General features: G+C 41.6%; 1 protein-coding gene across 1 annotated transcript in view; it reads left to right on the top strand.

Annotated features, from left to right (window-relative positions):
* The window catches only part of FSTL4 (follistatin like 4), a 239830-nt gene that overhangs the window by 219061 nt on the left and 4095 nt on the right, over window positions 1-16674 (top strand). The window contains exons 10-14 of the mRNA XM_049829813.1: window positions 468-602; window positions 7302-7420; window positions 10303-10452; window positions 11044-11151; window positions 14237-14346. Coding sequence (XP_049685770.1) covers window positions 468-602; window positions 7302-7420; window positions 10303-10452; window positions 11044-11151; window positions 14237-14346 — 622 coding nt within the window. The remainder of the gene's footprint in view (window positions 1-467; window positions 603-7301; window positions 7421-10302; window positions 10453-11043; window positions 11152-14236; window positions 14347-16674) is intronic.

Genomic DNA, 16674 nt, shown 5'->3' on the forward strand with positions numbered 1-16674 from the left:
GTTGGGTGCGGTATCTCAAAATCTTCCAAAGCTTTTAGGCAACAGTCCCACTCCAGAAAGCAAAACGATAGGAGAAACTGTAGAGACACCCCTCCCAAACCCAAGGTTTTGGTGATCTGATGAAAAACGGTTTGCAAAATTGAAGTTAATTTTTCTCCACTAAAGCTAAAGCTTTTTTCTTTTTTTCTTAACAAGAAGAAATAAATGAAATGTAATTTATTGTTTGCACTTGGGATTGGTCTTTGTTCATTTCTGATGCAGAGTGTGTATGTGCTAATGGAAAGAAGCAAAACATCAGCTCTCATGAGAGTCCCCCAAATACTTCTAGTTCTGTACAGGGAAACGTTGCACGGTGAACCCACGCTGTTGTGCTGTCACCGGGAGGCTGTGGCAATGGAAGACGTTTAAGGGCAGTAAAAACAATTAACAGCGGTGAGGAACACTGTTTATGGGTGTCTTTCTTACAGCAAATGGAAGTGAACTTCATATCAGTAGCGTTCGATATGAAGACACTGGTGCCTATACCTGCATTGCTAAAAATGAGGTGGGAGTGGATGAGGACATATCTTCACTTTTCATAGAAGATTCGGCCAGAAAGACCCGTAAGCTTAACTTTCCATGTATTTATTTCTTTAAAGAGTATTTAAATGTAATGGTATACATGCAGTTTAATAGTTCAGTCCATTGCATGCGGAATGTTGGACTCTTACTTGTAAGGCAATGACAATTTTGTCTGTGCTTTGATCAGAGGATTTTATCCTGTTTGGGGAAGGAATCACGTGGGGAAGGTAAAATCTCCTCATCCAGGACGATGGTGCCTTTCATGTGCCGAGTGTACTGGGTGTGGTACGGGTAACATCTTTATTAAAGTAACAAATTTGCAATAGTTTTAGATATCAGAGAATCCGACACCTCATATTTTATTGAATTATATGCGGTTTCAGAAAATAAATTTCATTGATTTCTGTACAAGATTTCTTCTTTTAAAGCCAGTTATGAGTCAAAGTTCTCAAATATTTAGATGCTTGAAAAATGTTCTGATTGAATTATTTATTTTACCTAGCTAGCAAAATAGGTTTCCCTTGGCGTGAAAATATCTTCCACTTCAAAGACAAATACTCTCCCAGCCACTCTTAGCTACATGTCTCCCGTAGGAGTGCAGCAGTGTTATCTTGACCGCACTGTCCCCGAAACACAATTAATGAAGGAGGTGATTAGTTGCCCCAGTGGAAAAGCTCCCAGAGGCCTGATCCTTCCTAATTCTGCTATCTTAACTACTTGGGAGATTGCCTGGGTTTATGGTGATACTAAAAGGCTAGGTGCAAATGGGATTTTTGCTGCTTTTCTGGCTGTTAATATAGAGCAAGAATTGAAAACGAAGTTAGCCATAAATATGTGCTCTCATGGTGATTCTTTGGAAAATATATTCTATTCCTCGTTAGATAGATTTATGTACTCTTGTTAATATCGGTCGTTCTCCCTTGAATACTTGAGCAAGGGAAATTGCAGTATCTTGAGAAATAATTGGATGTATCTTAAACAGAAATTCAAATGCAGATTTACTTTCAAAGAGTATTTGAATCCTGAAAGAGAATGTAGTTGCAAGAAATTCCAAGAAGAAATGCAGCAAAGAGCGTAGCTGCTGTAACTGCCAGACTCAGGCTTCTGAAAGATGTCATGTTTCCTTATTGAACATGTACAGAAAATCGCAGCCTGTACCATGCCTCCAATTACATTTGAAGGTAACATCTTCTCTTTAGTAAGACTTTGATCTTTGCACAGGCTAAAGTTGGCTTCATTTCAGGGAGGATTTTTCCCCTGTCAAAGTTTCAGAATTGTCTCTGGAAGGAGCAAATGTATTTAGAACTATCTATCTTTCCTGATATTTTATTTGAATGAATGTTACAAAGTTTTCACAAATTAAACAGTTCATGTAAACAAGAGTATTAATTCAGTTACTTGCTACAATGAAAATTTTGACATTGTTTTGTTGTTTTTTTTCTTTTCCTGATTATTTTCTGGCTTTCCCAATTTTCTGATGCTGCAGTTGCAAACATACTGTGGCGAGAGGAAGGTACTGCAGTAAAGTTCTTTTGTCGTAGTGATAATGTGCTTGTCTGCTTTAATAATTCCATGATGGGCCATTCTCCACTGACTTGCCACTAACTCTATCAACTTTCACAGTTACCAGATTAAATACAGATCAGACATTTAAAAGCTAAACTATTCAAATGAGAGATGTCACTCTTGTAATATAAATTGTACCTATAACTTCTTACATTTTTCCACTATGAAATAATAGATGATCATAAAATATGTAAAAATGTGAATTTTAAATAAACTGTCACCGATGTGAGTAGCCTGAGATTCTCAAGCTGCATTAACAATTGCACAAGTGTCAGAAGTGCTCCCAAATTACCATAATTGAACAAGTAAGACATAAATTCAATACACTGCATTTTTAAGCAAGCAATTCAAGCTCTTCCTCCTCTATAGCGGGTATTGATGTTTACTAGGTGAGCAACAAAAATTGTGGTTTTGACTGTTAGGCAAAAAAAAAAACCACAACAGGTTTTCCTTCCGTCTGTCCTTTAAATCGATGCAGGGTAAAGGTTGCCCCATTTCTCCTTGTTTTAATTGGCAGTTAAGATCTCTAGTTTGATCAAATTTATAGTGTGCCCTGTACAAGGTCAACATCTGTGTATCTTGGAAGCCAAATTAGAAAAAAAAAACCACATCCTAAACAGCTAATAGACTCAAAGATATTATGGAGGCACTTGAAATGAAAATTTATTTGATTTTGTGCGCCCTAGTGCTGTCATAATTTCCAAAACGCACGGTAAGACGCATTGTGCAAAGGCCCAGGGAGCTCTCAAGCAGCTCTGCCTCTCCCGGGGCACGGATGGGACCCTCTCCCAGCTTCGGGCTCCTGGGGGCTGCGAGCAGGGCATCCCCTCGCTGGAGGAAGGTTCTTGGATTTGAAGTCCCGGTGTAAGGCGGTTCTTACATCTGCCAGTTGCGTATGAGGAAGCTGGGACCTTGGTGTCCTTCCAGCCTCGTGGGGAAGGTCTCTGTGCACTTCCAAACTGCTCTCGACCGCGTCCCACGGCAAATCCCCCTCCCTCCCTCCCTCCCGTTGTTCCTCCAGGGAGGGCTGCCCGCTCACTCTGCCTTTGGAGGGTGCAAAGACCCGTCCATAAGTAGTGCCGCCAGGTACCCAAAGGGACAGTTGTTCTTCATGCTCTTGGCTTGGAGCTTTCTGGATTGCTGTGGCTTGGCCCAAAGGATTTTAGGGGCAGAAGAAAAGTGCCAGCTCTTAGTGCTACCTCAGCCAGGTATGGAAATACCCGATGCGTACCTGTTGTCCCGCTGTCGGCTGCAGACGCGTACACACAGCAAATGCAGCCAGCTGGAGGTCATGAGACATGGCACAGCCGCCTAAGACAGCTCTCCAGCACTTATTCCCAACTACGCTACCTGCAAGTGCCTTGTGCACAGCAACGAAGTGTCTCTTTACTGCTGACGTTCCTGCAAATGGCATCATGGGCACTAAGAATTGCTATTTCCCTTCTGCTTGGAAGTGAAATCTCTAGTGCATCTAATCAGTCCAGCATCATCTGCGTGATGCTACGTGGCTGTTTATGTACTGCATCCCTTATGCTCCTTTTTAAAGAAAGTCGTTGGATAACCCTAGCAGATGTAGAAGTATAGTAATATTTAAAGAATAACCAAGAAGTTGGTTGCAGAAAGTCATCTTATAATTCTGCTAAACAATATGGACTTACTGCTTATCAACCTTGCACATTTTAAATAAAAGTATGAGCAATGTACAGGGAAAACATGGGCGGTAGAAGCAGATTTACTATTGATGTTCCTAAACAATTCAGTATCTTTAGAGCAGGTTTATTCCCTTGCCTGTGCGGTTCTGTAGTATTTGATCGGCATGTTCATTCTAGACAAAGAATCCATCGAACATACTTTAGCATGTGAAATCTTGGCACAGAGACAGCTGGAAGAGAGGAATGGTATTTTTATTTTTACATTTTAATGTATTCTTACAATTCCATTAAAATGGAAACTTCAGTGTAAGTAGCAATATTAACAAATGGATTGGTAGACTTGAGCTCCTTTAAAATGATCACGTCCTCACGCCCACAAGGTCTGTAGTAACTAAAGCTATTGGGAAAATGCCTAGACAGAATATTGTGTAGAACAAGCTTTTGCTTCAAGTCAAAGTTTTAACACAAGTATTTGGTCATTTTAAAAGTCAGTCTGTCGGTCTGTTCTCAAAACCTTTCGCAGACCGTGCACAAATAAAAACCTCAAGAAATGAGTGCACATAGCATGAGCAGCCGGTTAAACGTGGAACTGGAAGCACGTGCAATATTTACTCAGTGTACAAACTGGTTTTTGATTTTGTACAGAAAAAACTACGAGTAGCCCAAATGTGAGGTAGAGATTTGTTTTCACGCCAGTGTTCATTTCTGCAGTGAGTGTTGCTTACTTTATAGCTGGATAAAGGGAGCATATCGTGACAGCAGGCAATCATCAGTTACATGAATGTATGCACTGAAAAAGCTGAAAGCCTTTTTATTACCAAATTTAAGTTCTAAAATACTTCCAAGCATTTAGATTAAATCGAGGAAAATTATTTGAGTATCAGATCAGAGGAGAGTATTCCACAGTGACAAATCTGCCCTTTGATCTCAAAGGAGGGAAATAAAAACGTACACTCAGATGGAGACTGTATTCCTCAAACAAAGAAAACTCTTGTTGTCATCACGTGACCTCCTGAAGTTTTTAAAAAATAAAGATGTTAGAGTCAGCTTCATCTGGAATGGTTCAAATAAGAACCGTTATGTTTAGGAGGCCCTCCCCATTCTTGATGGCGTTTTTTTTATGTTAGGGTTTTTGTTATACAGATGAGGTATGTTGCCTTTTATAAAGCCTTTAGTTTTTGAACTAGTTGTGTCATCCAGCCTGAAATGCATTCAATTAAATAGGGGAAAAAAGAAAACCCCTCCTCATTAGTCCCCCAGTTCCCAATCTAGTACCTGCCTCACTAGTATAAATAACGCAACTGAGCAAAATTCGCCATTGCCCACCTCTGTACTGAAATAATTCCCCAGAACAAGGAGTTGCAGCAGTACAGTCAAGAGAGGAGTCTGTTTTACCGATGTCCATGAGATTGCTTAGAGATGTACTCCAATGAAGACTTGGCAAATACTTTGTAAGTCACAACAAAACATCTGGTCTGTCTAGTAAAAACCCTGCTTTGCCTAAAAATCAGTGTGGAGATTACTCTCTGAACAAGTATTTAAATTGGTAAACTTCTTTAAAAAGAGAGTACCTGAATGCTATTAGTAATTTGTATCGTATTTTAACTCGTCAGCAGAAAAACTTGCACTCATTTTACTGTAAAATAAGCCATGGGACTTGCCAAGTCACTAACTCTAAACCTACTGGGGTAAAATTATTATCAAAGTATTTTTGTGACTAATTAACACCTTAGTTCTAAAATACACACTCATTGTAATAGGATCATCAGACAAAATCACGCTACTGTCGTGCATGAAAATAATAATAAGCATCTTCACAATGGTCATAATTTGTTGCCTGCCTGTTTCCACTTCTTAGGATTAAAATCCTTTATTCATGAAAATATGTGCACTCATTGCAGCCAGGGTCAAATTCTGCCCTCTGATGTATTCACTCAAATCCCACTGAAGCAGGTGGGAGTTGCGTGCCTGCTGTGAGCGCAGATTTTGGTCCAAAGTGCCCGAATGAAATGTTTCAACAATATACTCGGAAAAAAATTAGCCTTTAGCCCATAAAGATAAATTAGTTCTTGATGGAAGTTCAGTAGCTTTTTTGTACATGCATGATCCCTCACTGTGGCATCACATTTAAGGATCACGGCTCCGGTACCCGCCTGATGCCCTAACTGGGGTATTTCTGTGGTATGGTTTAGAGAGACTCAACTTGAACAGGGTCAGTACAGCAAACACCACATGCTGAGACGTTGTACTCTAAAGCCACTTATTTGGCAATAAAAAGAGGGGAGTTTAGCACCAAACCCCCCCTTCTAGCCTTACTAAATACCATGTCTTTTACAAAACTTTCCAAAAAGGCATTTGTCCAAATTATACAGGTTTGTACTGTTTTCCTATGATGATTTAGACCTCAATCCTGCAAACACTTAAGAGATGAGACACTCTGTAGATGTGAGCAGTGTTCAGAGGTGCCACCACAGGACCAGCCAAGGGAATTGCAATGCTGAACGTTGTTCAGATCTGTAGAACCAGGGCCTTATTTCTCCATGGGTAAAATGTAATTAATTAGAAATTACAAATTATCACCATATTGTTGGCAGATAAGTACACTATCAACTTTACTGGGGGTGACAGTGGTCATTGCAAACACTTACTGGTGGTGGTATGAAAAAGATGAAATGATGCTCGGGTCTTTCTAACTAGAGTGTTTGAAAAGATCCTGACCATTTCTTAAAGATGCTCATTACTGCAATTGCATGTAGCTGAAGAACAACTAAATTATTGGTGGTTTAAGGCATTTCTGCGTGACAGAAATGATAAAATACGATCTCCTAACAGCAAAGCAATGACAGACAGACAATTTTCCAAATCTCCTGGAATGCCCCAGTTGGAAAAATGAGTGCTATTGCGATGCTGAACTACTCCACATTTGTGAATTACAGTTTGCAAGATTTCAAAAATGTATTTGCTTTGGTGGCTGTAGTTAGTTCATCCAGATAGTTTAAGAAAATAGAGAAATATATACATTTTCATTCATGGAACAGATGTTAAGCACTTCCGTTTTGCATCACAGTTCCAAGAAGTCAAGTTACCTGTAACAGGACCACCTTCAGATTAATTTTAACTAAAGCTTCTCTCTCAGTTCTCAAATTATTAGCAAGCTATTTTTAATGAAATCATAGAAAAAACAAAGTCATAATCTGAGGGAGATAACAATGCAATACAGGGTGCTTCTTGTCATCAGATCCCACTTCAGTACATATGCGCGAGACCTGAACATAGTCACTAGCGTACAACCGCTGCCACCAAGGCAATGCATTTTTGAATGTGTCTGTACCTCTTCACTCCTTGAAGCCCTTGTTGTGACATGAAGTTTGATTTTGTGAATGCACCGACTGCATCCAAATGACCAACTTTTATGTAAGGCAGATTTTGTTTGTTGGGGGAGGAGGGAGAGTTCTTTAAAACAGCCATGGATACATGCCAAAAAAAAAAAATCCTACTCCTTTTGCTTTATCCCCCTTCAAGGCCTGAGTGTTGGGAATATGTTCTATGTCTTTTCTGATGATGGGATCACAGTCCTTCAGCCAAACGAATGTGAAATCCAGAGACACATCAGGCCCGAAGAGAGGATTTTCACGAGTTATGTAAGTCCTAAACCCTGGAGCTACAGCCGAAAGCTGGGAAACTTTCTCTTAATCTCTTCAAAGGTTGTTATTGCTCAAGGACCCGTTTGACACAGTGATGTTGGAGCTTGGTGGGCTTCATGTGGTATCCCTGAGGTATATCATCTTCTCCTCTTGAAAATTAAGGGAACCACATATGTTATAAGACTGACATGGAGGATTACTGACAGCCTGCAGAGAATTTGACTAGTTTTCATATCAAAATGTAGGCAAAGACTTTCACTTGTCCTGTTTGACCTATTTACATATCTATGCCCAAAAGTTGTAAGTGGGCAGTAGGGAAAGTACCGAAGTCAATAGCAGAGGGATGCACACGTCACTCACTGGTGCTAACTGGCCCCTTTTACTGATGGCTCGGTAGGCAAAGGAGCGGGCTACTTTCTGCTCTTCAGAAATGGTTTCCCAGGTTAAACCACAGCAGGGATGCAAGTAAAAACGCATGGAAGATGGCCGTGCCGTGCTGATCCTCTGCATCTTCTGCTGCTGAACCAGAGACCCGCACCGTCCTTGTTTGCTGTCCGGCATTTTCTGCCAACACTGAGTTTACCTAACCCTTGCTTTAGGAAATCACAAGGAAAATTTGTTAAAGTGTCAGTGGATGTCAAGCACTGGCTCGTACGTAGTGGAGCTCAACATGGCAAGTGGGATAAACAAGTGCCTGGAGGCCCTGTGAGGCCAATGTTTTCAGTGACCTGTGTTACGTACTCCTGTGCCGTAACATATACCATGTATATGCTCATGAAATTACCAATTCTTATAAAACACAGGTGCTGAAATACATCCAGAAATGCTTTTTTAGTCACTCCTTTATTTAGGTGGGTTTTTTGAAAAGGGGAAGTTCAGAATGTGGCTCCCTTCTGAAGAAAAGGACTCAGCCTTGCTTTCAATTTTGGGAGGAATAAAAGGGGAGAATCACTATTATGAGCCCTGCAGGCTGGGTCAGGCTCTGCTGCCATGGGTCACGATCTTCTTGTGAATCTGTATTCAGTATTTTTTTAAATCTCAATAGGTTTGTGGTTGATGTTGGGGTTTTTCCCACTGGCTTTTAATATACCTCAGTAGAAATCCAGACCGATGCTCACCCCAAGACTGGTCCTTAGCATGGGCTTAATATTATTAAGCCACACTTGAGCTGTTGCTACTCAAAGACAGAAATCTTGTGTTTCTTTTCCAAAGAGCTGTAAATATTGAAGAGGAGGTTCTGGAGAAACAGCTTGAAAAGAACAAAGGAGAGAGGGCACTTAAGGAAATAATATCAGCACAGTGGTGGGCATAAAAGGGATTTTTAACGTCATTACTTGGCTGCCTTTCAGAGAGACCTCTAAGGGTTTCCTACAGATATCACAGGGCCTTTTGCCCTTGGTATAGGGAGGACTGACTTTTTTTTTTCCTCCCTTTTCCCTTTTAGTATCTTCAGTGTTCGCCACATAGACGGTGACACCAGCCTGCAACTTCAGGAGGGTTTCTACAACAAAGGTTTCTTCGTTTGCTATTAGAGGGTGCAAAAGCAGATAGAGCAGCTGCAGCTGAGCTCCGTAGCAGAAAGGCTGGTGACCTTTCCCTGCTCCTGTTGGTTTGGCTGGATGCTGTGTTGTGAAAGCCCAAGCCCCAGCACAGAGCCAAGGATGAGGAGGGCAGTTTGGAGGCTGTCAGGTGCTTGGCTGCGTGAACGGCTGCTGGAAGCCCAAGGCTGGGCTTTTGTAGCATCTTTTAGCTTGCAGTAGCATAGATCTCCAGCCTGGCTGCAGGGCCAGAAAGGAAAACGCAGCCAAGTTGTTGAGTTCTGTATCTTCAACCCTTACATGTGGTCTCCACCAAGCTACCTAGCCGACAGAGCTGTGCTGCTTAAAGGTGAAATCTTTTTATCCATAATCATTGCTCTGATACAGACACGGCGCTGGCATTGTTTTTTCTTGAACCTCCTCTTTCCCTGAACAAGCTCTGCTGCTGTAATCACTTTCCCCTTAGGGAGGTTGTGCCATTATTTAAAGTGACCCAGCTGTTGTATTGACAAGATTTAAAACCAACAGTTGCGCCCACTGAAATATATATGTGTTCATTTAGTTTCACCCTCGTTTCCACACCACAGCCTGGTTCCACATAAATGCTTTTTCAAATAAAGCAACTCGACAGAAGGAAGAGCGATGAAGAGCAGCCAACGTGCAGGGGCTTGTTGGTGAGATCACACGTGACTCTTCAAACTTAGGGTACCAGTGAGCTCCCACACAGGACTCAGTGAGTAGAAGATCGGAGGCAAAATATGGCATCAGGCAGCTGTGAACAGGATTTGGTCCAAAGCAGCAGGATTTCGTTCCCTTTGAACAGGGGAAGTCTCTGTGTTGGAGCGAGAGACTGTAGGACCCTACTTGTTTTGCTACTGTTTCCCTGAGCACAAGCATCTTAGAGCACGCTCTCCTGAACTGAAAATGAAGACTTTATGAAAAATATAAAGCTGTGATTCAATTAATGTAAATCACTGTTTTTTCAAAGCACAGAGTGATATTTCTATTGCTAATAAATGCTGACAGCACTGCAAGTCTTGATGAACCACAGCGTACTTCAAAAGATAGATCCATAGGCTGAGTGGTTATTTAAATTCAATGTGAGTTTGCAGGAGGCCCAGCTGTTTAATGTCACTGGGTAGAACTAGGCTGCAGTGTGCTACCTGATAAAATAATTATTTCATGTTTTCCAGGAAAGAAAAGGGGAAAATACCATCCTAATGGAATCCCCAGGGAATTTTTTTCCTATGGTTTTCAAGGCTAAGCTTCTTGCTGCTCCAGCCCCTGAACTTGTAGGAATTAAACTTTTTCTCCTCTTTTTTTTTTTTTTTCACCCCTCAGGAAGAGATCTGTCCTAGAGTGGAAGGTGAAGGCACTCAATCCTGCACCTGGGCTTCAGCGGTCAATGTCAGAGACAAGTACATTTATGTGACACAGCCTAAGCAGAATAGAGTAATGATAATTGATATCCAGACTCAGAAAGCCATACAGGTACTTACAAGGGGAACTCTTTATTCACTGATGGCAAAAGACTTGACGTGGGACAAAAAAAGTAGATCTTCACCCAGTGGATCTGCTGACATCACTAAAAAGTTGGGCCTGCGTTGCTTTCACCCATGGGGTCACACAGTTTATAACCTCACTGCAGGAAAAATCTCCTTTACAGGCTGTTTGTCATCATCTTGGGGCTGCATCTGCAGCCAGGCTTGCAGCTAGTGTGGTAAAATAATGCTAGAACGAATTTCTGGCTTATGCTTACCGAGCACTGCCTGACCTCGGTTATAAGCAGGTTGGGAAGAATGAACTGGTGTGGGTATAACTCAAGCAGAAATTGGCCCCTGATCTACTGGCTATAAGTAACAGCATAAGATGGAGTGATGTCTAGCCAGAAAACGGCATCGAGCAGCCAGATTTTTCTGCTGCTGGTGCTGCCGCTGATCCCCTGATTGATTTGAAGGTAATTGTGCAAAGCTGCACAAATGGGTATAACAGCGGTATGTGGGAGCGTCTGCAGTAAACTAATACAATATTCGTCATGTGCGTTTGGGTCATTATGTAAATACCTGTCTCCTTTTTTTTAAGTCCTTGGACGTTGACCCGTTACCAACCAAATTACATTATGACAAGTCCCACGACCAAGTGTGGGTGCTTAGCTGGGGTGACATGAGGAAGTCCTCACCAACGCTGCAGGTGAGTCCTTGTGTGCCTGAGACTTTGTCCTTCCTTGTCTTGGCATCGTCGGTAGCAAGCTGGTGACTGGTTGGTTGCAGGTAATTAACAGCATTTAATGGTCTGGATATAAAGCCGCTCTTTTCATTTGCATATCTAGTGTGTTTTATTCATCCCTCCTCCGTCCATCCTCACATATTTTTCCTGCTGTTTAATTTGGTTTTGAGCAATGACTGTGCCGTAGGCTGGCAGCAGGACTGTTTTGTTGCCAAGGTCTGTTTTGTTTTAAGGCTGATGACAGAGCCAAGTGCCGTAAAGTCATACAGCAAGGGCTGGCAGCTGACGGTGATCAGTACGAGCCCGCGATGCTGCAAGTCATTTGTACAGCCTGCGTGAGCGCAGCTTCTTTTTAACTTGATTGAGGTCTAAAAGCAGTGGGTACCAAGAAGCCACAAAGAACGTACTTTCTGTACAGAAATCTGTTACTCTTCAGGTTATCGGTAGTGTTTCGTCGGAGGCACAAGTCAGGCCGAGCAACACATTCAAGGATAAGCCTAAGGAAGGGACTAAGTGTGTGCTCACTGCAGAGCTGCAGCGCACCCTTCTCGGACGTTATGATGACCTGTAAATTCTTCTGTCTGCCAAAAAAATTTGGGGGCATTGCATCGAAAAGAAACATTAAAACGTGAATGAATTGTACTGTGCCTCAAGATTCATAACTCCTTCAGGATTACTAGCCTAGCACCCTTGTTACGCATTGAGCAAAACCACCCTGTCCTCCAGTTTGGTAAAGGCTTTTACCTCTTCCTATCTTCCACATAGAAGTGCAGGTTTTCTGCCAGTGCACCAAATAGCTACTTATTTTCCTTAAACTCATTTTGTCCCTTGTCTTTTACAAGCCTTCAGCCTCCTTTTGGATGATGATGGAGCGTAATGTGGTAGAATTGTTCCTTTCATAGTAAAATGCAGAAAAGAACTCTCCAGGGCATGAAAAAAAAAGGATAAACAGCAAAAGTAAAGCATCAGGGACAAATTCTGTTATTGGGTGTCAGTGACTCCGCTGGAGGGGTACCAGTGAGCTCCCTGGGGCTGCTCCTGGCTCAGCACCATCAGACCCACAGTGATATTGGGCTCTCTGGTGCACAGTAATGCACATAGGTTTGGACAACTAAATTAGCTTCCATTTCTGGGTTGCCCTGGAGGATTCACTCTTCTGTTGACAGTACAGAAACAGTAAGTGTAGGCTTCTAATTGGGCATTTTGCTGCTGTTGCATGTCATATGACAGAGTTGACACCAGAGCTGATTTGATCCATCCAGACATACCCTTCTCTAGTAGTTATTTTCTGCGCTTGCTGCCCAACCTTTCTGGAAACATAGGTGTCATGCGAATGCTCCTTCTACCAGAAACGTTTGCTTCTCTGTCTACATAAAAGCATTCCCCAGCAGGCAGAGAAGAAGGGTGGCTGTGCTTTCTGACCTAAAAACCTACAAATCTGGAGGCTACGATAGTCGTGGGGCTGCCCAAGGCTTCGCTGGAGATGCTGCCCCGTGAAGGTGGGACGAGCCATCCCCACCAGCCACATGCTCCATCCAAGATAACGGCTACAGCTGGCAGAGATCCAATAATAAGGAATGGACCAGCAACTCAACATGGGCATTTTCAGGAAAAGATGCCAGAAACAGAATGGGGGCAAATAAATGAAGGTTTCTGAGGCAGTGCCACCAGCTTGTCTCACGTGGGGATGAGCAGTTTTCCGTACAGGGTATAAGGAGACAAAATGGACTCTCTTTACCCTTTCTGACTAAATTTCTTCCATCCAGCTGTGAGAGGTTTCTGTAATTAAAGGAGAGATGGGACAAGCATGTGATTATTAAGAAGAACACACCATCTGCACAGTTGGAAACCTGTTACAAGGCTCCAGCTCAGATAGTCCTTTCTGTTATCTTTATGAAGTGCACTTACACATATAGAGAATGAGATTAGCATCAGCATCAGCACATCTTTTCTTTTTTCCGACCTTCCTTCCCAAAAGGTGGGCAGCGACTAATTTGGCAAAGTTCATCCTTAAAGCCTGCGGTGGTTAGTTGCAGACAGGCAATAAAATATCTTCTTTAACAAAGATGCTGCTGCAGAGGTTCATCTAAATTTCCGCTCGTTCTTCGGAAGTCAGGGATTTATCAAACAGCCCGTGCAGCCGACTAATGGGGTGCTGTTGTTTAGCCATTACGGGCTTGTGGGAAGCAAATGTCTGGCCTTGTGAAAGTACCGTGCAAGAGCGGGCATCTTTCCTGAGCAATTTAATTGGAAGAAATCTAAATGGCACAACCAGAACAGCTGTCTGAACTAAATCGCATAGGGTTTTAGCATTTCCTTAATGAATTATGTAGCTATAAACTCAAAGCAACTACTGTTGCACATTAGAGCAGCAGAAGTTCCTAATGAATGGACTAAAGTCATCTTGAACTGAGCAAACAATTTGAGTATTTAACATTTTAATTATTGAAAACTTCTCATTTTCCGGAGCGATGGAGGAGCTGAGTTCCCATGGCCGTGGAGGTGAGCGCCGTGCTGGAGGACAGCACGGAGCGGGGACAGCCAGTGGGCCTTTCTCTGCTCCTCCCTGAATTTTATATGGTGCGGTAGATGGATGAACAGTTCTTCTCCTTCAAAGCGATAATTAACTTCTGTGAGTTAGTGTTTGATCCTTCAAGCTGGTAAATTATCGCTGGGCGTTTAAGTGAGATTAATAAATATGACCATGAAATAAATGTTTATTTTAGACAGTGAGGAATAAATTATTATGGCCTTAGTGTTGTCATACTGCTTCGGCTCCTGCATGACTGCTCTGTCTCAGGATATAAACATCAGATGAAAGTCAAGTTGTGTACTTACCTTACAAATGTCAAGCCTCAAATACTATTTATTAGCACACCTTTTTCAAGTCAGCTATACCAAACAGTATTTGGAAGTCATTAATCAATTTGAGTCTACTACATCCCTGGGAAAAGCCCCTCGGTACCCTGTATGACTATGTAATCTGTATTTACCTTTCTGCCTTGCTCGCTGCTTTTCCTGTACTCAACCTCATGTGTATTTATTGTAGGTAATACCAGAAGCAAGCGCAGGGGAGGATCAGCATGTTATCCGCACGCCGTTTGAAGGAGTGGATGATTTTTTTATACCACCTACAAATCTTATTATTAATCACGTTAGGTAAGAAGTGATCTTCATGACTAGCAACAGTGACCACGCTGCTCTCTTCTAGTGGGCATCCTTCTAACAGTCTTACAGCACTTCACAAATGTGAATGAATGCATTCATGATCAAGCTAACTACCCTTATCCCCATTTTCACATGTGAAATGGAGAAATGGTTGAGCAAATTACCAATAGTTATTCAGTGAATCAATGAAAGAACAAGAAACAAATCTGGACTTCCCTTAGACCATTCATGGGTATTCAAACCTCAGCGTGGTGAGGCATGCCTCCTTGCAGTGAAGTATGACACACTGCCCTGGCTTGCTTGTGCTGGGAATTTGATGGCCAGAAAGTTGCCTTCCCTGCCTCAAAACTGCTTTATGGATCTGAGCAGAAACCTATGTCAAAGATTTATTGCCTGAAGTGGTAAAAGTTTATTCTGCCTGAAGCATAAAGCATGGTACTTCCACGTGTTTCCAACTTGTTCCATTATTGGATCTCTGTGTGAGGTGTACGGTTTGAGCAGAAAAAGGTATGCGCCGCATATTAAAAAAACCCCGCCTCTTTGAACCATCAGTTTTGAATGTTAATGTGATGTAGTGGTTAATGAGATTGTATAACTAACATACTAATAACTTGGAGTAATACTGGCTGCTTCCCAGCAGGCACAGGAAGCCTCCCATTAACATTATCAAAATTGATGTTAACTGCACAGCAATTTATACTTTTCTTACCATGTTATAACATAAAACTGTTTAACCAATCTTCTGTTCCCAATATAGTTTAACTAAGTTAAACACTCAAAAAATCATAATGTAACTCCTTACATTAATCTTAGGTTCCCTGCAGTGAACACCGAGGATGGGGGGGGGGGGTGACACTTAAATGATCATGTGTTGAATCTGGTCCAAAATAAATAACTTTGCTTCCTGAAACACAAAATAATGAGACATACTTCATGGCTGTCATTCTTAATTTTTCCCTGCCTCAATTTTCCAGTTTGCTTTCAAAATACCATTATGACTACTAGTAGTGCCAGGAGGTAGATGACTCTGCTGAATGTTAAAGCCTGAGATGAGAAGGTTATGGTCTGGGGTCGAGGACAGGAAGATGGAACAATTACACTTTTTTTGTTGTTGTTTTATTGTCCTTTTGCTTCAGCGTAATTAATTGGCTGTATACAGATGATCTTCTGTAACAAATATTAAAGTAGATAACTGTCTATAGTTTTCCATGTGCAGAGCAGAGAATGCTGTGCCTAATTTCCTATTTCAGTTGTTCAGGGCCAGATCTTTGTCTGTTGTCTCTCACCCTCGGCACAGAAAAATAATTGCTCACAGTCTAATGAGACTTGCTGAGATCATGTTCTAAATTCTCCACTCAGAAACAATAAATGGCAATACCAGCATTTCCCAAGAAGGTGAATATTTAAGTAATCTCTTCTGTGAGCCAAAAAATATTTGTATGCAAATGTTCCTGCATATGTATTTCAGCTGCCTGGTATTTCAGATAGATATCTAGGAACGTATCCATTTTTATTAGTTCCCAGGGTAGATTGTTGTCTATTAAAAACTCTCTAAGTGCAAGGTTTTCTTTGAGATTTCAGATCACAGATTTCATGGAAGTGCTGTGCCTCTTCCGCAGCTGTGTGCACATAAAACACATTCTGACCCACTTTTTTAAATTAAAGTTTATGATAAGAACCATTTTTTAACTTCTTCAGGCATTTGGCCAAGTATTAAGGAAGTCTTGGGAAAAAAAATGCTGTAAGGGAAAGCATTTTTTAAAGTGTACTTAGAATGCATTCATCCAGGAGAAATACAAGTGTCATATCCAATTTCCCCACACACAGTGCACTACGAATCTCCACTGCAGATATTTTCTGAAGTCTCTAATGGATGTGAGTATAATGGGAAAATGAAGGGCTTAGCCCAGTGATTTTCATGGGATCATACACTACATTGGCTCGTTCTTTAGAAGTGAAATCATTGCCGAGTGTCTCATTGACAGATGGATTAAGAATAAAGAAATAAACCCAGTGTTTTAAGCAAAATACATATTATCTGCACGCAAGTACATTGTCCTCCACATTTCACAAAGCAATTTTACATCTTCTGGGGAAGAGATAGAAAACTAAGCGCTCACTTCATTTCCTTCTGTCTGCATTGAATGGATGAAAAGATACTCACTGTAAAATTAGTTTTCCTAAGTCAGTATCAGTGACCTGTGAATCCAGGGGAACACAAACAGGCTGTTTCTATGGGCTCCCTCTCAAATTAAGCAGAAACCTTTCTTGGCTATTCTTGACCTTTTCTTGTCTTCAGCAAAGGTCAGATGTGCTGCA

This window comes from Accipiter gentilis, chromosome 26, assembly GCF_929443795.1.
Source record: "Accipiter gentilis chromosome 26, bAccGen1.1, whole genome shotgun sequence".
NCBI classification, from domain to species: Eukaryota; Metazoa; Chordata; class Aves; order Accipitriformes; family Accipitridae; genus Astur; species Astur gentilis.